General features: G+C 33.5%; 1 protein-coding gene across 5 annotated transcripts in view; it reads left to right on the top strand.

The window, feature by feature from the left end:
- The window catches only part of RasGAP1 (Ras GTPase activating protein 1), a 41,547-nt gene extending 14,800 nt beyond the window's left edge, over nucleotides 1-26,747 (top strand). For all 5 annotated transcript variants that reach the window (XM_073984217.1, XM_073984215.1, XM_073984213.1 and 2 more), the window contains exons 3-6: nucleotides 12,108-13,984; nucleotides 14,048-14,322; nucleotides 14,966-15,164; nucleotides 24,056-26,747. In XM_073984217.1, the coding sequence (XP_073840318.1) occupies nucleotides 12,108-13,984; nucleotides 14,048-14,322; nucleotides 14,966-15,164; nucleotides 24,056-25,012 (3,308 nt within the window). In that variant the 3' untranslated portion in view covers nucleotides 25,013-26,747. The remainder of the gene's footprint in view (nucleotides 1-12,107; nucleotides 13,985-14,047; nucleotides 14,323-14,965; nucleotides 15,165-24,055) is intronic.
- Nucleotides 26,748-27,195: the final 448 nt, after the last annotated feature.

Genomic DNA, 27,195 nt, shown 5'->3' with positions numbered 1-27,195 from the left:
TTTGCTATACCTCTGTAATTTGAGATATCGCTTATACTGCCAGACTTATGGAGGGGAACTAAGTAAGATTTTTTCCAATATGATGGAAAATGACCTAATTTTAAAGAATAGTTAAATAGCAAAGTCAAAGGCGTTGCCAGGGTAGTATGACAATGTTTGAGTACTAGGCACACCATCAGGACCAGAAGTTTTATTTGTTTTAAGTTTCCGTAAGTTTTTTGAGATGTCATCGGTTTGAAGATATGACAATGAAATATGATCTAATCGCGATAATTGGTAAGGGTATGGAGTATTTAACTGGCATTCTTTTTGAAAATAATAAGTTGATGCAGGGTAAGTTATTTACACAATTTATTCGAATTTTTGGTACACATTTGGAGAGAATGTGGTTTAAGATATCATAGAAATTATCAACAGCGCATTCTAATTCATTCTCATTTCTACACGCGTAGCCCAATCGACTTTTGAAAGAAGAGAATTCAATTTGCAAAAGTTAGTTTTTTTAAATTGAAACCCGTTTTTGAAGTATTTTCTGTATTGTTTCTAATTAATGATTCATTATAAATCATAGATACACAAAGAGTGGGATGGTATTCATCCTCAGGAGTTACTAGTGGTTGAGTTCTAAAATTTTCAAGTATCCTGTCATGAGTATTAGTAATATAATTTATCTGGATTAGATTCATGTCAAAAAATCGATTAACAATATCAAATGTAAGTTAGTGTTAGCATTGGTAGTTAAAGGGGTCAACGCTTCTGAGTCTGGCAGCGATAGCCATCTAACAGAAGGTAAATTAAAATCTCTTAAAATCAAAATGTGATCAGTATCACTCATCTGCAAAATATAAAGTTGGATCGGATGATGGTGGAATATATGAGCAGGTAACGAATAGTTTATATTTGGATAATTCTATGCATATGCCTATAAATTCAATATCATCAACATTATCTAATAAAATTAAGTTAGAGGGATAAGAAGAATCAACGGTTATAAGAACACAACCGCCTTTTTTAAATAAACGGTCTTTACGAAAAGTTTGGTAACCTGAGCAAAGAATTTCAGTATTTAAGATAGAAGACTTCAACCAAGTCTCAGAAAATGCTAAGATTTTATATTCAAAATCAAAGCTATCAGTAAATATGCGGGTCAACTTTAAGTTTAATACTCCAACATTCTGGTAACAGACTAGAAATGAATCAATTAGTTTTTTGTGTCCGTTTCTAACCTTTGAGGTAGACGGACTAAATTAACTGTTTTCTCAACAAATTCTTTGACAAAAACTCCAGCAGGCCAAAATTCTCGTATTATTATCTGATCATAAATATCTTGAGGTACAACAATTTTAAATGAAGACCTACGAACCGAAAAGGATGAACGTAGTTTTAAATTCTTCAGGAAATAATCACCACTAATTCTTGATTTTACATAATAATTTACATCATCGGCAGCCGTGTTTGGTGAAAACCTTGAGACAAAAACCGTTCTCATGGCCGGAACCACAGATAACGGTCTATGTATTGTCTGCGGTATTTGTACTAAAACCGACCAAAATATTCCTAAACTTATTTGCTTCGTTTTTGTAGTCTGGTACTTGTTGCCATTTTGTTATGGAGAGGCCAGAGTATGAGCGAAAAAAGATGATGTTTGTTTGCTATTTGTTTTGTTTATGAGAGAAGCAATTACAAAAACTACTCAATATACTCTCTTACTCTGACTGTATTATCTGTTATGGATGATGTTATTGAAAAACGTCCCCTTTCCGAATTGGGAAAACTGATTGACTGCCCAGAAACATTGTAAGATATTTTAAACACTCGGCGCTAAACAACAAACTGTCGAAAGTGTTAAAACAAGATATAAGAACACGTTGGAATTCAACATATATTATGCTTGAGAGCATATACCAAGTCCAGAATGAGATTAAGAGTATTTTGCTATAAAATAATGAGTTGGATCGTATATCTGACTTAAAGTTTTCATTGCTAGAAACTCTATTGGATTTTCATAAAATATTCAAAGAGTGTTCCGAAAAATTAAGCTCGGAAAAGTACCCTACTATGCATACTTTTGCCCTTTGGTCTAAAAAACTTTTGAAAGTCTGTTCAATTGATACCATTGACTCTCAATTCATGAAAGATTTGAAAGCTAAAACTAAACTATCATTGATTAAACGCTTAAGCAAATTAACAAATTTGTACCAACAATGACACATCTTATAGGGACGTTTTTATTTCCGCCGTTTAAGGAGATGAATTTTTTGTTAGCTAATGTAAAAGCGTGAGGTAGCTAATGGGTGACGTAGGGGATGGAAGATACCAAGGAACGGCCCTGACCGGCTTTAACATGGCAAAGCCCAGGATTTATCTTGGCCCCTCTCTCATCTCAAGTGGACTTAATATACAATATACTTAATATAATATAATATACTTAAAATACAAAGTGAGAACACGAATTTTCAGATGAAAAAATGGCAAAACGACGAAAAATGAAAAAGTCTCCAATTGAAACAGAAATTGATACATACTCGTATTATCGAGTGCCGTATCTAGCCAGGCTTATGTTTTTAACTTTTGGAAACAGTCTAATTTAAAATATTTAAAACTAGCGGACCCGGCGAACTTCGTTTCGCTATTAAGGAATAAAATTTCATACAAAAACTCAATTGTCGATTTTTCCAATTTTCCGACTTTTCCAGAGAGATTTTCCAAAATTTTCTTCCGTAAAGACCTTCTCCTCGAAAATACGAATAACTGACAAAAAATTTTACAGAAATCGGCCAAGCCGTTCTCATTTTATGAATTACTATACATTTTTTACACCATTTTTATATATATAGACAATTAGCCAGAAAATTTTTAGAAGTACATATGAATATTTTTTGAACAAATAAATGTACACCGATACCGATTTCTCTTTTTTTGTAATTTCGTGCGTGAGTGTGCGTGTTCGTGCCTTCTCGAAAAACGCCGTGTTTGTGCGTGAATGTGCATAAAAATTTTGGTCCGAGTTCGTGCATGTTAGTGCCTAATTTTTAGGCACGCGCCCATCTCTAATTTGTACCAGTTCAGATGCCACTGAAGAAGTTTGTTTCGATTCTTTTTCCTTACGAGCGGGAGCAGAACTACTCGGAGCGCTCATAGAGAGTGTAGAATCTTTTAGGACTCGTTTACTCCTCATGTTTGGAATACAAGTACTCACAGAACTCAGAGGTGTAGCGGAGCCCGAGGCAACCTCTCCAGTAGCAGCCTGTGTTGGCTGTATTGAACCAGATACTGTGGTAACTAAAGTTTTCTCTCCAACAATCTCTGCAACTGGGTTAGCGGCAGGTGGATCGAAAACTCCGCTACCTGAAACGCCAGGTTTATTAGAAGACTTGGACTTAGTCTTCTTGTTTTTGGACCTGTTACGTTTCGGTTCAGACGTAGCTGGGGACGAGACAAATTCATCAATATTGGGATATCTCTCAAAAATGGCATTAAACTTAGATATACGTTGGTAAGCATTTCAGACTTCCCTATTTATATCTGTCATTTGATCATCTAAGTCTCTGGTGAAGTTAAAAAAGTCGATATCAAGGTTGCGACATTTAGTTTGCTCTTTAGTTTTTTATTCAATAAAATGGATCAAAGAAGAGGGCTTTGCTCACTGTTTTCTTCGACTGCAATGGCGTGGTGCATCATGAATTACTTTCAGAAGATCGTACGGTCAATAAGGAATACTACATTGAAGTTCTGCGTCGTATGGCGTATTGGGGAAAACCCATTAATGGATTTTGCACCGTAATAACACACACCAGCAGCTCGCACATGGATGCTTGTACATGGCTTTTTGGCAAAAATGAAACAATCGTATTCACCGGACTTTGCCCCACTTACTTTTTCCTCTTCCCAGAATTGAATTTAAAATAACGGGTTTTTATCAGTCCTCTTCGTACATACATATGTATTCTTAAATCAAAATCTTAGCCATTTAAGAAATGTATAGGCTCCGAGTAAAATAAATTGGAAGTTGTGCAATGTAGTTCTCGGCATGTTTTGAAGCAGTTCAAACGGAACCGTGAAAAAGGCACTCCATACCTTACATTTTAGCAATTGGATGGCATCCTAATGGATGACGTCTATTTCTCACATTTTAACAATATCTGGATGTCGTTAAAGGTAGCGTCAAAAGACAATCCGTTCATTACATTTTATTAGCAGTTGTTTAGAGATCCCTATAAACAGTGACATTATTAAAAAAAAGAAAATCTGATCGGAATGATATTTTTAGGCTATTCACCAATGAATTTCATATGAGTTCGACCCCCAAATGATACCATTCATTATCGGGTCATAAGCATGTCATTTTCACCAACCATTTGTATGGCATTTTCACTAATCCTTTGACACAGAATAAAACCGTGGTCGTGATTTTAAGTATTTGATAACATCATACCAGTTAAAAAATAAAGCTTATATAGCTATACATAAAAGGTCAGGTTATATAACTCACGTAGTACAACAATAATAACGAAAACCAATAACTATCTGTAATGCAAGTTGTCAAATAAATGTTTTCGAAATGTAAATACTGAAAATCATAACATTTTATGAAGGATTAACTACTGAGAATACTAAGACGTTTTATGATGTTTTTAGTTCACGAGGTTGGACTGTCATAAGTTACAAAAAAATATTTTCTACACAGACCGACCTTTTTATCACAATTATCAGTCATTTTTTTTCATAAATTAATACAGAGAATTGTTTTCTTGTCCGAAAACAATTACTTGACAAACTGTATATGCATTTAAATAAAAAAGAAAAGTTATCTCTATTGGATTGATGGAATTGGTTCAAATCCTGATGAAAGATCGGATTTTTCATGACTTCCTTTGAACCAATGCAAAAGATCATTGCATCTCATGGAACCACTTCCTTCAAATTTTGCAGCGATGTCATGACAGATCACTTGTGTGGTTTCACTGCTCTTTGGAGACAAACATTTTGCTCGGCTTCTTCTTCGCCAAACGATATAAGGCCAGAGTGTAAATACTATAAATTCCTTACTATTTACTAATAAACGACCAAAGCAACATAAATAGGTTATATATTAAAATTACCATTATGTTCTGTTGGGTTCTTTAATGTTGTCAATAATGTTCTTCTCATTCGTTTAAATGCTGATTCACATATTTGATGTTATTTAGCATTTCCTTCCGTTTACTCGCTTTATATGAAAACACGTGTTGATTCTTCATGTAAAATGTAATGGATTCATGATCACGGGTTTGCTTGCATCTCGGCGGTGTTTTAACATCTGTTCTCTACTATTCCCTATACATGCCCTTAAGGTTGTTGTTTGGCACCAGTGACCATTGCGATTTGTTTATTTCAACACATCTATTCATTGTGTAACTGCATTCACACTCATTCACACATGTTTCTTGATTCCATCTACTTTCTGTTGATGTCTATTTACATTCATATGACTTGCACTCTCACGTTTTCATATGCGACTGAAGGTATCCAATACCACATGCTGCTTTCGAATGTTGCTTGGGTGAATCTTCTGTCTTCTTATGGAAAGATGGAGATGTAAAAACTTGTTTGTTGGTTCTTAGCTTCTCTTTCATATTCTGGTATAAAATTACAAACCCTAGATCTTCTTTTTGACGTCCTAATCAATAAATGATTTTAATCGTCGATCTGCCAATGCTGCTAAGGAGTGAGTACCTGTACACTACAAGACCTTGTTGTTGCTCTTGTTTTGCGGTTCTTTTAAATGTACACCTTGTACGTGCGTTCAAATCGATTTCCGGTCTTCCATATGTACTCAATTGTAAGTCAGCCTGTGTATACATGTTTGTAGGTTTTGCACAGATGCTGGTTTTGCTTAGTTGTTCTCCTCTTTTCTGTGTTCAGTTTCGAATTACAATATACAACAAACAATAAATAATACAATCAATGTGGTTAATAATGTCATTCTCGAAAGTTTTCCAAAATAGTTTAACTCAATATAGCCTTCGGATATCGATAGAGTTTATTCTTATGAAGTCACATGAGTGATATTGTGGGACTAATATTTTGTACGTATGTGCTATTACCACTATTTAATTCCACTTTAAATGTCCAATCAAATTGAATTTTGTGTAGTTTTAGACTATATAAATACCTTTTTTATTTCTGTTCAATATGCAAAAATTGCAATATAAGCGAAATACTGCTTTTTCACCAGTAGTCGGCACCATTTCCCAATTGTCGGCATGAGATGCATACTTTACATTTTTTTTTTTTTTTTTTTTTTTTTTTTTCGAACGTTCCCACGCCTCACTTTCCCACCCCTGCCGACCGAGGGGGCGACCTCCCTTTACGTAGGGATCGCGTACACACCATGATCCGCATCATGATGGGGTATGAGAGGGAAATTGAAAACCAGCTACAGAATTTACTTCATCAGCTAGTTAGTTACTTACTAATACATTTTTATATACTATTCATTTAAAAATAAAATTATGTTAGATTTTATAAGGTCAAGGCTCATGCCAAAGTCTACATTACAATACATGGAATTAAAATCTACACACATTTTGTTAATAGGATCTCCCATAGAGTAATTCGTGCGGTGGAAATCTCTAAATAAGGGTTGATAGTTTCTAATTGTTCTACAAGGCACATTTATTCTAATAGATGATATTAAGAAATCCGAGGGAATATTACCCATTAAAATTTTATGCACCATCATAGTGTTTAACATTGTGCGTCTACTTTTTAATGTAGGTAATCGAATTAATTTTAACCTGCTTGTATATGAAGGCAAGACAAAATCGCTATTCCAATGTAAACCTCTCAGTGCAAAAAGCAAAAATTGTTTCTGCACTGATTCAATTTTATCAGAATACACTGCGTATTGAGGGTCCCATACAACAGAACCATATTCTAATATAGGTCTTACAAGTGACGTAAATAGTTGTTTTGTTATATAGGGATCTGAAAATTCTTTGGCCCATCTTTTTATAAATCCTAAAACTCCATGCGCTTTATTAACAATAGAAATTACATGATTATTAAATTTTAATTTTCGATCCATCAAAAGGCCAAGATCAACAAATGATGCTACAGTTAATAATTGAGAACCGTTAATATTGTATTGCCTTATTAAAGAAGAAGATCTGGAAAAACACATATGTTTACATTTTTTTAAGTTTAAGTCCATACAGTTGATTTTACACCATTGAAAAAGGCTATTTAAATCACTCTGGAGAAGATCAGCTTGCTTTTCCGATTTATGAGTAATGAATAGCTTGACATCATCAGCGTACATTAGCAATCTAGAATGCATTATTGAGTTTGGCAAGTCATTTATAAATAAAAGAAAGAGAACCGGTCCGAGGTGACTTCCTTGCGGAACACCCGATGGCACGTCAATCGATTTTGAGACACATCCATCAAACAAAACTGTTTGTGATCTATTTTGTAAATAAGAAGATATCCATCTTACTAAATTAGTATTAAAGCCCATATAATCTAATTTATACAACAAAAGCCTATGGTTAACCCTATCAAATGCTTTGCTGAAATCTGTATATATTGCGTCAGTTTGATTATGCCGAACAAATCCTTTTATTACATTCGATGTGAATTCTATAAGGTTTGTTATGGTCGAAAGACCACTACGAAAACCATGCTGATATGGACTTAGCATGGGTTGAATTTTATGGGAAATTACAGAAGTAATTAGTTTTTCGAACAATTTAGGAATTGCACTTAATTTTGCAATTCCTCTATAATTGGATACATTAGTCAGACTGCCTGACTTATGTAAAGGTACAATATAAGACTTTTTCCATATTGCGGGGAAATGACCGAATTTAAGGGAATAGTTAAACAATAGAGTTAAAGGGGTTGACAATGCAACTGAACAATGCTTCAGAATTAAACTAGGTATTCCATCGGGACCTGGACTTTTAATGGGTTTTAAACATCGCAGACTTTTGGAAACGTCTTGGTATTGTAAGAAAGGCATGTAAATTTCATCAATCTGAGATAATTTATAAGGATATGTATCTCTAATTTGGCAAGATGCACTTGAATAAGTTGTAGCAAAAAATTCTGCAAAACATTCAGCAATATCTGTGTTTTTAGTAAATTCTTGATTATTGAATTTCAATAAAGAGGGCTTAGAAGGTGTTTTTCTTTTTAAATTAACAAAGTCATAGAAGGACTTAGGATTGGACTTAAAATTTTCTTTAATCTTGTTAAGGTACTCATTATATGATCTACGAGATTCTAGCATATACTTAGACCTAGCTACAGAATAATTGGCGTAGTCAATTGAAGAACCTGACTTTTTATATTTACGAAAAAGTTTATTTTTGGAATTTTTTATAGTTGATAACTCAGGAGTAATCCATGGAAATTTATAAGAATTTGTGACTTTAATAGTTGGAATACATTCAAGCATAAATTTATTTATGATCTCATAGAATTTGTTAATTTTAATATCAAGATCAATATCACTGCTGCAAAGACATACCGATGTCCAGTTAACAGAAGAAATAAGAGAATTGAGTTTCCGAAAATCTGTTTTTTTATAATTAAGGACAGTTTTTAACACTTTGGACTGATTTTCCCCAAAGGAATGATTATGGGTCATGGTTATACATAATGAGGGATGATGACTATCTTCAGGAATAGAAATTGGTGGAATTCTAATTATTTCAAAATATTGAGTAACATTTACAAATGCTAAATCAAGGATTCTATCGTAACTATTCAGTATATCGTTTATTTGATGAAGATTGAGGTCACAAAATCGACTAACAATTTCGAATGTATCTTGATTAGCATTCGCCCGGGATGTTAGTGGTGTTAGAGCTTCAGAATCTGGTAATAAGAGCCATTTAACAGAGGGCATATTAAAATCGCCCAGAACCAAAATTCGATCGGTTTCATTCATATTTCCAACGATTGAACTGATTGCGGATATATGTTTTTTATATATGTCAAGTTGAGAAGAAGGAGGAATATAGGAACAAGTTATAAATAATTTAAAATTGCCTAGTTCAATGGATATACTTAAAAATTCAATATCAGGAATATTATTTATTTCAATTAAATTAGTGGAATAAGAGGAGTCAACTGCAATAAGGACTCCACCACCTTTTTTAGCAACACGATCATTTCTGAATATTTGATATTTCGGACATAAAACTTCACTATTTAATACAGCTTTTTTTAACCAAGTTTCAGATAAAACAATTTTTCTTAAATATTTTAAAGGACAATGGTTTATTACCCAGTTCTCGGCACTCCACAACGTACATATGTACTTGTACTCCTTTAAAACTCATTTCTTATTGAAATTATTTGTTATCGATTAGCCTTTAACGTGTTTTTTAAAATTTTAATAATTTTAAGTTAAAAGTAATGGAAAAAAATCAATGTTTTAACACCATACCGTCTTCAGGCAAACTTTACAATTTGTTGTCCCAAAAGTCGGCATCAGCAAAAATTGTACAATTACAAATATTTTTAAAACTTTCTTTTTCTAAAGTGTTCTGTTAATTATTCTCCATCTATACAACAAAAATTTTGTTGAAAATTTCTTTTAATATAATTACAAAGCTTATAAGTGCTCTGTTCCAGAACCTGCAAGAAGCTACTATTTTTTACTACGATAACATTTTTTCCCTTATGTTATCGGAAAAAATAGTAGAAAATAGTAGATTCTTGCAGTTCTGGAACAGACCAAAGTTTAACATCTCTACAATTTATTTTTCTTAAGAAACTTGCATTTTCGTTGTGTTGAAAAACCCTCACTGATAAAAATTAAATTAAATTTCGATATAATAATTTGTCCCATACCTATGAAATTTTACACCAAGTTAGCTGACAGTATTGTTTAAGCATTTTTAAGATTTTTTCGTATATATTTATTTATTTATTTGAGTTCAAATACAAAAAGTGCCGAACTACTGGGACAAATACAGTAGGCCTATTCTGTAATTTTTATCGATTAAAAATTTGTTAAAAGACCTGTTCCAGAACTGCAAGAATATACTAATTTTTACTATTTATTCCGAAAAATTGTTATCGTAGTAAAAAATAGTAGATTCTTGCAGATTGTGGAACAGAGCAAATATTTCTTTGTTTTGCCGCAAGGAAAATCGCCTAATGTAAATCGGGGCTTTATTTCCAAAGTTTTGAAAACAAAACTTGCCGAAACAGAATTACTTGTATAAACGCATAGTAGAACAATATACGGTAACAGCAATATCCAGCAGACTGGGCTGGCCCGTAATGTTACGTGTCAAATTCCGTACGACGTTTTATATACATATTTGTTTCTATTTTCCAGGTATATTGGGGATAAATATTTTTCTAGGAAAAAATATATCATTCCGAAAAAAACTATTTCCCATAAATACTTCTTCATATCAAGGACATGTAACCTCATCCAAGTCCGAACGACGTGCCGCACACTAAAACACTACTTACAGAGGCGGTACAACATTAGTTAATAAGTGTGGTATTTTGTTAAATTTGAAAAAAAAAAATAAAGCCCTAATAAACATGTGCCTTTTGATTTCACCCTTTTCAATTAATTTTCAGCGATCCCAAAGATGTTTGCAAAAATTCTACCTTCTGCGAGAAATTATCCATTTAGTGGAATGATATGGAAACATTCAAATTGAAAATTAAACGAATTTTCATTGATGTTTTTCAAAATATATAATGAAATGTGAAAAAAATTAGTTTTCTAAATTTCAATAATTTATAGACATTTCCTTCTTTTGTTTACATATACCGGTGACACTAACATTACAATCAAAAAAGAATTTTGTATGTGATTGTTGTTGAGTTGTATTTGTTGTAGTATTTACTTTACCTTGTTTGTTCTACCAAGGTATAAGCGCAAGAGGCAAGTAAATTGGGACAAACAAATGAAATTATTGTAAGTCCCAATTTACATTAGGCAAGTTTACTTGCGGCAAGCCTCTGTTTGTAGGAGAGACACGTAAGGGGAATTGAAATGGAAAAAATTGATCATACCGGCAATTCCTTTATATTTTTCGTATTTGACATTATTTTCATTGTTTTGAAAACTAAACTTGTCGGAACATAATTGCCTTTTATAAACGCAAGAGGCAAGTTTATAAAGGAACGAGAAAAATTGCCGCAAGTAAACTCGCCTAATGTAAATCGAGACTAAAATAAAGAATGAGTAAAGTAAAATAAATAGTAGGCCTACAGACTAAAATAAAACCTACCTACTACTTTGTGGTGACAATAAAAGTATTGCAATGGGAAAAGCAGTACTAAAAAACTAATCATTTTTGCAAATTTTTGTATGACTTTTGTGCCTAATATTGGTCTAACTGCATTGAATGAGATAAAAAAAGGTGTCATGGAGAGGGTCTTCAGATAGATAAAAGACCCCATGATGGGCCCCATACAAGTATGTAAAGTATGAATATTTAACTCAGTATATATGGTATATATATGATTTTCGCTTTGAAAACATTAGAATATCTCCGGTCTAGTGCCATAATCCTGATATCAACACTTATAAAATTTGGGTTGAAAAATGTTAAAGAAAAAAAAACTCGAAAAAGATCCTCCAACGAAAGACCTATATTTACAAAAAAAATTGGGAGCCAGCAACTTTAGAATGTAACATGCCGAGCTTTAATTTTGCTCCAATGAATGTCCAAAGTCAGAAATGTTCAGTACATGTTTTGAATAGTAATGCATTTTTTTCATTTAAGGAAAGTCACGACATAATTAGAGCTAATGTTTCAATATAAAAACAACTTTTAACTGGCATTTACATATATGTCTCTAATGTATTGCTATTAGTACCATCTAATGACACCGCAATTTGTATAAGTATATTTTTCAACTTTAATCACACAAGGTAACTACTTTCAGCGGAAGTTGATTTATGCCTACGAACAGTCATGTTATTTAAATATACTATTCGTATGTTGAATTTTATACTTTGTCTATAGCTTCGGATAATGTTTTTTGTTACCCTATATTGTCACAATTACATTTAACCAAATATAATATCACTTCGGTAAAACAATTTGATGTCGTCATTACATTTTTATACTTTACTATAGGTGAAGCGAAAAACCTAAGCAGTCGAAATGCGGCAAATACGAGTTGCAGCACTCAAGGAACACGAGATGTTTACTGCACAATCGCCTTGGATCAAGAGGAAATTTGCCGAACACCCACCATAGAACGAACATTGTCGCCATTTTTTGGCGAAGAGTATCAGTTTAAAATTCCCCGGCGCTTTCGTTACCTATCGGTATATGTTTGGGACAGAGATCGTCACATGAAACAAGACAAACCCATCGGAAAAATTGCCATAAAACGTGAAGAATTGCACATGTACAATCACAAGGATCATTGGTTTTCGTTGAGGCCGGTAGATTCGGACTCAGAAGTACAGGGTATGGCACACATAGAGGTACAATTCGAAGAATCACCCGCACAAATAAGCGAGCAACGCATTAACATGCTGCGACCAAGCGATTACGATCGCAATAATAGTGATATTATTGAGGAATTTGTGCAGCAGCATCAGTCACTGCAAAACGACTACAAAGAGAATAGTGAACTGAGCAACATACAACGAAACAATACGAGTAAACATCGAATCACAGGTGGTGGATCTAGTGGTGGCAGTGGCTCAATATACAATCTGCACCATCTTCAGCACCAACAAAGTATGGAGGATGGAACCAATTGGAAAAATGCATCAATGTCGGCGGCGGCGAATGGGAAGCATTCTCGCGTGACGATACGTGTTCCAGAGTGCACAGATTTGCCGAAGAAGAATGGTACTTGTGATCCCTTTGTCATGTGCACGGCCACGTATTCGAACAAACGACAGATATCGAAACGAACAAAGTTACGGAAGAAGACAGTTAATCCGGAATTTGACGAGAGTATGAGTTTTGACCTTAGTATTGATGGTGATACTTCGTCCTCGACGAAGTCGGCACATTACGATTCGAGCAGTGGGGGTGGCACTATCAATTCGAACAAAGCCTATACAATATATCCCGTTGGTGGAGCTGATTTATGTGAGATAACGGTGTCGGTTTGGCACGATGCTTCCGGAATGTCCGACAAGGTGTTTCTTGGCGAAGTAAAACTGCCATTGCGTAATAAACAGCAACAAGCGTCCATACAACCCTCGGCATGGTATTACCTTCAACCGCGGTCGCTGAGCTCCTCAGTGCGGTCAGTAAATCCATCGGCTCGGTCATGTGCTACTCCTCCTGGTACCAGATTAAGCGGAGACAGTACAATAGGGTCACTACGCTTAAAAATACTCTACACCGCCGACCATGTTTTCCCGCTAGCCACCTACGATGATCTTATGAACCTGTTGCTGGAATCCGTGGACCAAAGGCCCATTACATTGTCGTCAGTGTTCATATTAGGGGAGTTGGTGTCTTGTAAAACGGATGTGTCGCAGCCGCTGGTACGTCTTTTTACACATACGGGTCGCATTGCACCCATTATAAAGGCATTGGCAGACCATGAGATCTCAAATCTAACCGATCCGACAACCATATTTCGAGGTAATACTTTGGTTTCGAAAATGATGGACGAGGCGATGCGCTTATCGGGCCTACACTATTTACACCAAACGCTACGGCCCGTTTTAGCGCAAATACTCGCTGAAAAGAAGCCCTGCGAAATAGATCCGTCCAAAGTAAAAGATCGCTCTGCGGTCGATACGAACTTACATCATCTGCAAGACTATGTAGAAAAAGTATTCGACGCCATTACCAAGAGCGCTGTCCGTTGTCCCAAAGTGTTGTGCCAAATTTTTCATGATTTGCGAGAATGTGCCGGACGACATTTTCCCCACAATCGTGAAGTTCGTTATTCGGTTGTATCTGGTTTTATATTCCTGCGCTTTTTTGCACCGGCCATACTAGGCCCAAAATTGTTCGACCTCACCACAGAGCCACTGGTAAATCATGAACATTTCGAATGGTGTTTACATATTTATTACTTTCAATATTTTTTCTATTAGGACTGTCAAACGAATCGTACATTGACCTTGATATCGAAGACAATACAATCGCTAGGCAATTTGGTAAGTTCGCGTTCCTCACAGCAACCCTGTAAAGAAGAGTACACCGGACAGTTGTATAAAAAATTCTGCACAGAAAAGCATGTTGAGGCAGTAAAAGCATTTCTGGAAAATATTTCTACACCCTGTATTGATGAGAATGGATCAGACCATGAATCCGGCAGCCTTTTTCCAATTGGAGAAAACAGTCTGGAGCCAGTGTTACTTAAGGAGGGGTAAGTTAAACGTTATATTTCCAATTTAGGTAGCATACACTCCATCTTTTTCATATTTATAAAAATAATTTTTCATCTTTTGTATTTTCCTCACCAATTACGCACACCCTAACCCATACACACATCTATAAATACGTTCACATCCTAAACCATCCATAACCATGAAACCCACCACATTCTGTTATAAAAATGTATTTATTGTTACTAACATAAGGCAGGGGTAAGAAAACATTTTATAGTTTTAATTTCACACACATTTATATGTATAAATTTTCCAATGCATTAGCCAAGTTGCCTCTTGTTATTGTTTGGATTTCACGAACAGATTCATTCATGCTAATCAGGTTGTTTAAAAGTGATCTTTAAGTAAAATTGAAACTTGTAAATTAATACAAAATTAAGTTAAAATTGATTTGCCTATTAAAATCCAACCAATATCTAAAGCAGTGTTCACCAGCGAGCCCGTACTGAGAGCAACTGAGCATACATTACCGTGTGTTTTGGATTGAAAGTTACGATAATTTGCTCTCAGTAGCAGCTCGCTGGTGAACACTGATCTAACGGCATCCTGTTTTAAAGGTCAATAAAGCTGCGGTTTTGTTCCTAATATTTCAATGTGTTGTTTTACATTTTTCTTTGTCAGCATGATGACTAAGTACCCGCAATGTCGCAAGCGATTCGGTCGGCGTCCTTTCAAACAGCGCTATTTTCGTCTAACAACCCAGTCTTTGTGCTATGCTAAATCAAAAGGCAAACAACCAATCTGTGATATACCTTTGGCGGAAATTGAACGCGTCGAACAATTAAATGAGAAAAGCTTCAAAATGCAAAATTGTTTTAAGGTGAGTGCCGATTTCTTCTAATTCCCTTTTCATAAGGTATATTTTAAGGACCAGAGTATTAGGTTAGAAATAAAGAATTTGGTGTCGAGGGTTTCCCTATTGTGTCTTATATCTGAACGAACACACAAGGTTATAATTTTTTTTCTACAACCGCGTATTAATGTATCATATTTTGAATAGTTTTTAGCTAAGATGATATAAAACCTTACGCAAAAATTATTTTTAACTTTTTATTTACTCGACTTTGGACAGTTTTTTGGAGTCACTCTAAGCAGACATAACCGCAATGACAAACCCTTTTGTTTCTCAATAATTTTATCATCATCATGTTATATTATATATAACTTTATTTCATATATGTATCATATCAATTAGTTGTTTTAGTCATTAATAGGCAAAAGCTCATTCATTAGTGCAAGAGGAAATATTTTTTTGTGATTTCTTCACAAAAATATAATTTTAAAGTGACCTTTTTTAGTGCTTAAATTGGATGCACTTTATTTTTGTCATGAATAGGCAAAAGGTCATTCATTCTCGCAACAGGAAACCATTTACCTCAAATAAATCCCCATAAAAGAGGTTAACTCGGAAGGAAAAAGCTCTAAAGAAAAAATGATATTAGGGCAAAAGGAAATATTTGTAAAATTTTATAAAGTCTTTTATCATTTAAATAGCATTGTAACTTGTGTTGTGTTCCCAAAACGGCTAAATTTTTTGTGGTAAAATAACCATAAGTATTAATAAATTTATAAGTGCGGATTGTGGTTAAATTCTGCCGCACTATAATAATCATATTCTGTAAATATGTATGAATCATTTAAATCATTTGCGATTTTTTAATTTCATTCAAGAAGTTTCCATAAGACATATTACGAGGGCTACTGCATAAGTTTCTTGCCGAGACAACACTATGTGTTGCCAGGCACCATTTGACGTTTTCATTGGAAACGTTGGGGCGCACGACCATGTGTTGTGTTGTTTACAGAGTCTTGAAACATCGATTTGTCAAAAAATTGGAATTTACTTGTGAACATTTTCGTTCGATTATTTTTCACAACTTTCGACGTGGATTATCACAGTAAGAGTGCATAGATGAAATTAAGTGAGAAACTGGTTTAATGAATTCAATCCTGGCCGCGCGCTCTATAGATAAAAAGACGGCTGTTGTGCCAGAAAATGCAAGATCGCCATGTTATATGCCGTGAAATGGAGACAACCTTGGGCATTTCTTCCACCAGCTTAAATTCAATATTGAGGAACACATAGTCTCGAAAAAGGTTTGTTATCGTTAGATCACGTGTCGATTGGTGCATGAAATTTCCAAAAAAAAGAAAAAAAAATCGATTGCGGTGCATCAAAAGATATTTATAAGATCGACGCAGGCGACGAATAATAGATTTATGCGTATGAGCCCGAAACAAAACAGTAATCGCCGGAACATGCTGTTGAAGCGTTCAAAACATTAATACTATTTTTAGGCCAAAAACATGTATAGCTGCCCTCGTATAAGTGTGACAAACTCACTCATGTGGCTCGGATAAAAACGATATTTAAGAATATACTTCAGGACGCAATGTGTTTACGCAGGAATTAAATACTACCCAGCAAAATGTTTGTAGCCAAAGAAGTAGTTAAATCATGAGTGCAAGTGATTCCGGACTACATCTTTTTACGTGAAAGAAGTCATGATTTTTACAAGGGCATGGTGCAGTGAGGTTACTGTCTAATTTACTTCTTAAGCACACATTTTGCATTAGTTCTTTGTAGTGAATAAATCACAACAACATATGATTCAACTACTTCTTTGGCTACAAACAAAGATGTAGTTCGAAATCACTTTTATTATTTTTTGTATACAAATTACTTTTTATGGATGCGAACATATTGCTGTTATTATAATTAACAAGAAACAAATTAAGTTCTTTGTCTTTTTAAGTTTTTTTTTGCAAAATTTTGAAATTTCTAAAATGTGAAAAATTTATGAAATGGATTCAAATCGGACATTGTCAAAATGTGAAGAACGGACTGCATTTTTCATGACTCTGCGTGGACTGCTTCAAAAAAAGCTATTCAATCACTACTTCACAAGGAACAACTTCAAATAAATTTTGCTGGGTATGTTTTAAGATGTCCTCCACTCCGCCTGCCACCTACTCCGTTAATCGTCAATTGAGTATTTGGGAAAGACCGGGGAGGAAAGTCCTCTTCCAAAAACTCAATTTACTTTACCGAAAAATGTGTACGTGTGACATCGGACTAAATCAAAAGCAATTTTTATTGCATATTAACTTTAAACTAACTAAAATGCAATTTTAAAATTAAATTGTTTGTGGTTTTTCGTACATTTCTCAAAACAGCTAATTTTCTTGCAAGTTCTTGCAAAACTTAGTTCGATAACTTTCTGCAAATTTTTTGCTTGAGAGAGTAAAATTCATTGAAAGTAGTTACAGAAACTTACTGAACAAGAGCTACTGGGAAAGTTATCGTACCTATTATTTATCTGTTGAGGTAGTCGACTTGTAGTCTAGTAGTCGTGAGTTTTGCAAAATGTGGCGATGAGTGAAAATCTGGTGTGTTTGGATTTGTGATGGAAAGGATATTTGTATATCTACAGTTGACTTGAACATTGTTATTACAACATGTTTAGGAAGAAGACTTGGCCTTCCATTCATTCGTCAAGTTTTTAGCTAACTTTTTAAAATAAACTATACAATAAATGCATAGGCATTTTTCAAAACAGTATTTCAATATTCGAATTGAGGCTATTGTGAATGATAGCCACCACGTAAACAGCATAGGCATTTATAGTAATTTGGGCAGTACAAGACTCATACCAAGTACAAGACTTACACCCATAATTTTTCAAAATTTTATTTAAAACAAAGAAAAAATAGTAATAAATTCACATTTAGTAGTAGGCCAAAAATATTACTTATTTTATTTATTTATTTATTCATATTTGTATAACATAAAGCCTTAAAGGCCAAATAATTTGTATACATGACAAAGAATACCTGAGTTTATATATTATATAATTCAAAACTTATATCAAACAATAAATTTTCTAACAATTCTTTCAATTTACACGAAATACTCTCGTAATCTTGGCTCCCCAGCCAAAAAATTCTTAGAAAATTCCAGCAACGTGCTACTCTGACGATAAATGATTTTGCAAAAAATATTCTTCCAAATCATAGGAATGAATATTTGAGGATTTCTAGAAGAACGCGTAAAGACGAAGGTTCTTCTTAATGCCGGAGGTTTTTCACTATTTATCATTTTGTAAAACGAAAAAAGGCAACGGAATTTTATGAACATATCAAAAGAACAACCAAGGAAGTTTATAACGTAGGAAGAAACATGACTATCACGACTTAATTGTATATGAAACGCGTGATAGTATTTACGATACGCTACAATCTAATAATATTCATGGCAGTAGACCCCGAGTAAACTTCGAGACCATACAATATTTGTGAAAGCAAAAGAGAATTTGCCAGTGTTATCTTGATTCGATGGGATAAATATAAATTGGCACCATAAATTATACGTAATGAACCCCATACTTTGCCGGTTAAAGTATATATATGACTCTTAAAAGATAGTTCAGAATCGATTATTATGCCTAAGCATCTATGTTGTTGCACAAATTCTATACAATCATTACCTATGAAGAGATCAAATGAAGGTAAAACACGGTTAGTAATGCCAAAGTTCAACGCTTTAGTTTTCGACGGATTGACTTTTAATGAGTTTTCTGTTGCAAATTGAACAAATATATTTAAATGAGAATTAAAAGCAAAAATATGTCATCTGCGAATATATAAGTGGAGCAAGTCGTAGAATTTAAGAGACGCGGAAGATCATTCAAATATAGAATGAATAAGAGAGGCCCAAGGACAGACCCTTGTGGTACCCCAGACAATAAATTCTGACAATTAGACCTACAACCATTTAACTCGACAAATTGATTTCTGTCACATAAATAGGAAAAAATCAATTTACAGGCAGAATTTGAGAAGTGAAACTCGTTGCTCAACTTTAAAATCAGTAACGAATGATCAATACTGTTGAAAGCTTTAGACAAATCTAAGGAAATTAGCACACTCAGCCTACTCTTATTAATGATTTCACGAATGGAGTCTGTAAGTTTTAAAAGCAAATGTGTAGTATTAAATCCTTTCCGAAAGGAATATTGCGACTCATCGATTAATATTATTAATATTCATTCACACATAAACTTTACATATTATCACATTAGGGTTATGGCTTTTTTACAATCACATTTTGATAAGTTTTAACCTAAGATTACATAAAATCTTATAATGTTATACGATAAAAAACGTTCTCCACAAAATGATTTTAAAATGTTTATTTATCGGCGACTTGCCTACGCAACACATTGGTGGTACCGCAGTTTTTCGGCAATTTACACACATATGACACAATTGCCAAGAAAAAAGCGTAACAAAAAAAGAATTCTTCAATTTACTAATACATTCGCAATACTTGGGTTTTCTAAAATACATTCACATTTTTGCCATTCTCTCCTTGATCACCCCTGCTTTAGTGCCACATGACATAACCAAAATGGTAAACCTTTTGTTTCTCACTAATTTTATCATCATATCATTACATTCATATATGAACACATATAATTTTATATCATATCAATTAACTAACGGTATGTATATCATTTTATAGCGTATCAATCAAAAGTAGTTTGTGTGCCACCTTATTCAATATTTAAATGGTATAAGTGTTATTTTAGTCATTAATAGGCAAATGATCATTCATTCGTGCAACAAGAAATAATTTTTGAGAAAATAGGTAAAAAAAACTCATAAAACGTAGTTTTCTAAGTACTTCACAGTACGGTTTCAGGCATGGGCGTAGTACTACGTTGCACTTGTTAACACTTACCGACGCCATTAGGGATGTTTTTAACAGTTCTGATGTTGGCTTGCTTGTTGGTCTTGACCTGTCTAAAGCATTCGACACTATTGATCATGACCTTCTGATTGACAAATTGAAGTGGAAATTTGGGTTTGAATCTTCTGCATGTAGATTGTTATCTTCGTATTTGAATGAGAGATCGCAATTTGTCGTCCACGAGGGTATTCAATCGTAGGTCTGTGATGTTCATCGTGGTGTTCCGCAGGGGTCAGTGCTGGGTCCATTTTTGTTCATCATGTTCATTAATGACATTGTGGAATCTGTAAATGTTGGGAATTGTAATCTGTTTATGTATGCGGATGATGTCCACATTTTTCTGAGAGGACCATGCCTGCAGGATTTGGAAGTTGTTGCAACTTCGGTGTTACATTCTCTCTCTTCGTGGATTTGCTCTAATGGACTAACCATTAACTGGAATAAAACCAAAGCTATATTGTTCAACAATTTTGTTTATGACTCTTCCTTTCGGATATCTGTTAACTCTGTTACCGTAGAGATTGTTAACAGTATGAAGTGCTTGGGTGTTGTTATTGATAACAAATTAGACTTTAAATTACATATTGATTTACTTTTGACTCGTGTTAGATTCCAGTTGCGAAGGTTGTACAGTCTCGAAGCTTATTTGCCGTTCCCTGTTAGGAAAAAAGTTGCAGTGGTTTTGCTTATGTCACATGTTAACTATTGCTTGGAGGTTGTATCTGGTACTTCATCCGTTCAAATCCAACGTATTGCAAGAGTTGTCAATTCTATTGTGCGATTTGTATATGGTCTTCGTCGTAGAGAGCATGTATCGCAATTTGTTGATCATTTTCTGGGATTACCGTTTCTGAAGTACATTAAATTTCGTGTACTTCTATTGCATTATAGTGTTATGACTGGTGTTTCCTCGTGTCTCCGTGGAAATTTTATATATTGTAGTTCCTTTCGTAATCCCCAGATAACTTACCCTAGATTCACGTCATTGATTGGTGAGAGATCGTTTGTTGTAAGGGTCGCTAGGTTGTGGAACCAGCTCCCTCTGTCCTTACGAAAATTTACATTTCCTACATATTTATACAAAAGGAAGTGCTTTGAGTTTCTGCAGGCTAGTTCCTAAATGATCTTCTTTTGCTTTTTGCGTATTGCTTGATATGGGGTTCCCTTTTTTATTTTTGTCATTTTTCTTTGAGGCTGGGGAGCCTTTTATATTTTATATGAACTTTTATGCTTTTTGAAGTAGTGGCTAGGTCTGCTCTATTATATATATAGACTGGATAATAGCATTTTCTTGAAAGGATTAATACTTGCTATTCTTTCTGATTTTTCTATACTCTGGTTTAGATACATATGTGAGGGTAGGTTTAGTTTATAAATCCTTGTTTCCTTTTATGGGGTTGCATATTGTTCATTTTTTTATTGTTTAGTTTTAATGCTTAAAAACTCTTGTTTTAAGGGTATCTGTAGTAAGTTAATATAAGCTATTGGCCATGTTGGCTTATTTATATTACTATGTGAATTTAATAAAATGAGAATGAAATGAATAAAAAAACTAATACACATGTATATATTTGTTTCGCAGACATAATTCTTGTTTACTATGCAAATCATCTGCTTACTTGCAAAGGCACATTGGGAAAGTTGGCCAGTGAAACCTTTTTATGCAGTCAAATTGTAGCTATTGAAAATGAAATTCACTTAGTCAAGTCGCTGGGTCTTGTAAAAAAATCACATTGCTAACATTACAAACATCAATTGTGTTGCTCTTATTCTACTGCGGTTGGTGTTGATACATTCATAAATTCAAGCAAACCGTAAAAATATCTCATACATAATTATAGTTGTAGTAGAAGTTGTTTTCATTTTTCTAAACGTCATACGCACATATATGTATGTATGTATATTCATATACAGAGTCAGTGGTATTATGAAAAACTGAATTAACTATTGTTGTTGCAGCATTATTTCAAAATTTCCCTTTTCAAAACAGTGTTTAATGTTGTTGATTACAGCGTAGAGCTTCTTCAGGGGCTTTATTTTTAACCGACAAACATACATACATATGTAATTTGCTTGTTTTGTCTTTGTTTTTATCAGATCAATACTTCATCATAGTTTTTTTGTGGTCCTATGGTTTTACCTTTTGCTGAATTTTTCACACATAATTAAAACAATCAACTGGAGTGAATTGTCGCAAAAAAAACAGACAAAATTCGTTAATAGTTGTAAATAGTTGATGTACTATTACAGTGTTTGAAATTTAAAATAGTTCTTTAAATGAAAGAACATTGTTTATTAAAAACGAAATCATCAATGACTTTGTTAATTGGATTTTCTAATATCAGTTCATTTCACAAACTTTAAGCAAAAAGTTGAAGGTATTTGAAAATATTTGTGTGTTACCAATTGTTTTGATTCTGAACGGCTTTGACGTTTAAGAACCGTTTCTATAGAGTTCGCATGTTCTGTAAAGTTGTTTATTGAGATCACATTTTTTAGTTGAACGAAATATACCAAAACCCGAGAAATATTTTTAAAAGAAATGTGACCTTGATGATTTTTACCTTGAAGTTAATGGAATTTATGTTTCACAATTTTTGATCTGTATGACAATCAACAACTATGTCTCAACTCTGGCCTATAATAGGAAAATGCAAGACACGTGTCTTCTTTTGTTGGTCTTCTATAATGCTGCGGTGTCAGAATAAGATTTTATTAATCATAATCTGTTCGTGTTGAACAGTGTAATAGATATCGTCACCTAAAATCCCCAAAGACGTAACTAAAAAATCAAAATTTGTTGTTTGATTGTGTCAAGTTAAAATAGTAGTTGAAACTCGTATGTTGCATACATGTATAAATGTATGATTAGATACAACCCTGTAATTTAAATGTAACGTATTAGTTTAAACTCTTTATAATTTACTTTAATAAACGTTTTCTGAATTCTTTAATTCTTTATTTTAATATTAATCGGTCGTTGTGCTTCATTTGAGTCTACGGAAACCAATAGTCTTCAATTGATAATTGAAGCTAAACAAAAGCTAAAATACATGTTCCTGCAAAATTTAAAGCTTCTACGTTTAAAAATAATGATCATATTCAAGAAACGGCATTTCGAAAAATGGGATAATATTTCAGACGCTATTGTAGTGAAGGAACCAAGCATTCTAGAGGTTTTGGTTTCATTACTTACTCCCATTCGTACATGATTGAAAATGTCCAAAATGTTCACCACATGAGATTGATATTTTATAAAGTAGTTTTCATTTTATAACTTTTTTCTTTTCTCCTGTAAACTTAAGTTACGTCTTTGGACATTTTAGGTGACTACACTTACATATGTGCGGCAATTTTGTGTATGTCATGACCAAATACAAAGTTATGCAATAGGGCCAGCTGATACCTACACACATTTTCTCTCAAAATATAATGCTGTCATTTGGAATAAAACAAAAAGCTGCAAAAATTTCGAAATACGTGTGAAAGTAAATAATTTGCTAAGAATACCTTTTTCCAATAAGTCTTGTATATGTACAAACCAAGGGAATGTGGAAGAAAAAGAAAAATAAATACATATATTTTATTTTGAGTTTGTCAACATTTTAGTTGATATTACTGAATGTAATAGATTTGATGTTCGTTTGAAAACAAAAGTTCTTTGGTGATAGCCAAAAATAGGCTATTGTCCTTGTGTCGATTTTTCCATAAATTGAGCAATTGTTGGGCAATGCAATCGATTTTATAGACAACACCTTAAGTGATTAGAGTTGTTCAGTTTTCTGGCTGTTACCTATAATTGGTATTTGAGTTGTGAATTTTGTTCCTTGAACCAAGTTTAAATAAATTTCCATTAGTCCTTTAGGTAAACATCGGCCAAAAAAGCGTATCTATAAGGCATTCATTACTCTTTAATAATGTATAAATTAAAATTGCTTTGTTTCCTCTTTTATTTTTAGATTGTTCGCAAAGACCGTTCACTTATTGTACAGACAACCAATTGTGTGGAGGAAAGAGAGTGGATTGACTTGCTTCATAAAATTTGCTTAACAAATTCCATAAGATCACAATACTTTCATCCATCTGCATTTGTGAATGGTGTCTATAGCTGCTGTGATCGGTCGGATGAGAATGCCCCCGGTTGTAAAAATGTTTCGGCGGAAGCAATGGATTATTTTCAAATGGATCTGATAACTGCATTGGATCCAGCGTTGGATCTTCAACGCATCCATACCCTTATTATGTCCCACATGACACAATTGGAAACATTTCTGGACCATGTCGGTGCTTTTCATCAACTGCAGCAACAGCACAACCCATTAGTGGCAACAGCGATGGCACTGCAACAGCAGTCACAGCACTTGTATGCGAAATTCAAATCGACAATAATGCAGTTGAGAGAAGTAGCGTATGTCATTGACAAAGATCACCGAAATTACAAGCAAGGAATATCACGTGAGTTGAAGTACGGCAGTCGGCAGGCACCGATAGGAGATGACAACTATTTGCATATGATGCGCACTGCGGGACACATGGATTTGCAACAACAACAACAGCAGCAACATCAGCCACAACAGCAAGTTTTGCCTCAAATGCAACTGGTGATGGCATATCCGTATCATCAACAACATCAGCAACAACACAGTAATATGAACGCATATTTTATGCATAATCTACAGTCTTCATCTTCCCAACAACGCCAGCAGCATCTTTCTCTCTATCAACAACAACAACACCAGCAGCAAAACAACCAGCATTCAGTACGGGCCGCCGCTATGGTACATCATCATACATCAGCAACACCTTCCTCTAGCAACTCTTCCACCACATCTAGTGTAGCCCCCACCATTACCCCTACCTCCAGCATATATTTGCGCGAAAAGCTGTCAGTTGAACGATATGCAAACAAATGTTGAATGTCAGCTGGTTACGTGTAGTCGGGTCCCTTTGCTAAATGATTCTTGTTCTACCACGGTACTTACCTTCGACCTTCGCTTCCTCTATATGCCTTCCAACACCAAAAATAAATCTACTGCTGCTAATCTACTCCAGTAGTATCTCATTTATCTCATCCAAAGTAACATAAATTTCACACATTAAAAACTGCTAAAACAGTATTGAACAAAAAAATCAAATTATATATACTCTTCAAAATTAGATTGATTTTTCACTTCTTTGCTCTATCAAAATTAAACATGTGATATATAGCTTATACATATATAGATTAAAAATCCAAGGGCGTTCTTATAAGCGACTGAACTAAAAATAAGATAACATATCGGTACATCTAATGGGGAAATTAAATATAAATTTCATTCTTTCAACTATGTCCTGCATTTACAGCTATTTTCTGTACATTCACTGCTGGGATAAGTGACCAAAAACAATAGGTTCCCCAACCATAAATACCATATTGTCATTATGTTACTATCAGATGTTTAATTGTGAAATTAAACCAATTGGGGTTGTATATAACCTATGCACCATGTACAGGACATCAATTTCTAAATTCCGGTAAATATATAAGAAAACAGCCTATGTAAAAAAGATCAGATTACAAACAAATATTTCTCTCGTGGTTTTTGATCTCTTTCAATTCCACACAAAATTTTTAGCTTTAACTAAACACAGAAAAAGAAAAAAGTAGTAATATAACCAAATTAAACCCTTAGGTGTTGCGTGCTCGTTGAGCACTTGCAGAAGCAATGTGAATTGGAGTTTATGTTGCTTTGGAATTCCCATCCATAGTTTTACTTAAAAGTAGAAAATGTATAGATATTCTAAAAAAGCTAAAAGTTCAAATTATGTATAGTATATGTTGGATTAAACAAAATATTACTTAGATCTTCATTTTTATAAGTACGACACATTATAAAGCCTACAAACAAAACATACATGCTTAAACATTTAAGAACTTACACATACAAACATATTTATATAAGTATCTAAATCATTTATTTATTTACAAATATTTAAGAACCATTAATACAACATATGACAACAACAATCCACACATATATAATATATAACCCTCTAATCTACTACATATATACATTGTATTGTATATAATAATATTTTTATGAGTTATGTATAACAAAAAAAAAAAATGAAGTACTGTTGTACTACTCATTCGTATTTAATACAAATTGCATAATTTACTGTTTAACTTTAATTGTACATTTTGCATTAATTTTATTTTGTATTGAAAATAAAAAACAAACTATTTATTTATACAGTAACTATATGCATCTTTACAAATGAAATACCTTATCTTTTAGTATAAAAAGCCTTTCATAAACAAAGTTTTTATTTGTTTTGTAGAAAATTTTTCATATGATAATGAATGGTATAGTGTAGTGATGAGCACTATAAATAGCAATAAAGAAACAAACAACTATCTCTTAAAATTATACGATCATCGTTAATGATATAAATATACACAAACAAAAATTCTAAATTTTAACTCCAATTTTACAATGTAAGTTTGCTCTGATTTCAAAATAGATTAAGATTTACATTCATCCGATAATTTATTTTAACATTGTATATGTTGTGTACATTTTATTCGTATTATTTTTTCTGAAATATGATTACCGAATCGAACCGAAGGGAATAACAATTCCTTGAAATAAATTATAATATATTATATTATAATTAATTAATTAATATTATATTGCCCATTTCAACATTTTATTTTGCCGTTTTAAACAATCCAAAGAACAAATGTCCTCTTAAAAAGTCATCATACTCTTATTTTCAGCAATATAGCCACAAATGAAATGTTCCATAGCAGATTCATAGCATTCATTGGTCGATAAATTCTTTATTATCTTTTGTTTCCCTTGCTATAAAAGGCCATCCAAAATTGTATAACAAATTCCATGCCACCCACAAAGTATACTAATAGTCTTCCTCTACTTTCATCAAACTGCACAAATTTGAAAGCATTTTCTATATCTTATATCATTCCATACTAACGTAATATGTGTATTTTTTGTCGGTTGTTTTTTTTTCTAAAACACAAAAACTCTGTAAATTGTTTTATATATTTCAAAATCTGAATGAATTTATTTTTGTGTACATAGGAACGTACCACTGT

Source organism: Musca autumnalis, unplaced genomic scaffold (genome assembly GCF_047663935.1).
Source record: "Musca autumnalis isolate F117 unplaced genomic scaffold, ASM4766393v1 scaffold_4, whole genome shotgun sequence".
Classification (NCBI taxonomy): Eukaryota; Metazoa; Arthropoda; class Insecta; order Diptera; family Muscidae; genus Musca; species Musca autumnalis.
Note: the sequence above shows the minus strand (reverse complement) of the source record. Positions and strands in the feature narration are given on the sequence as shown.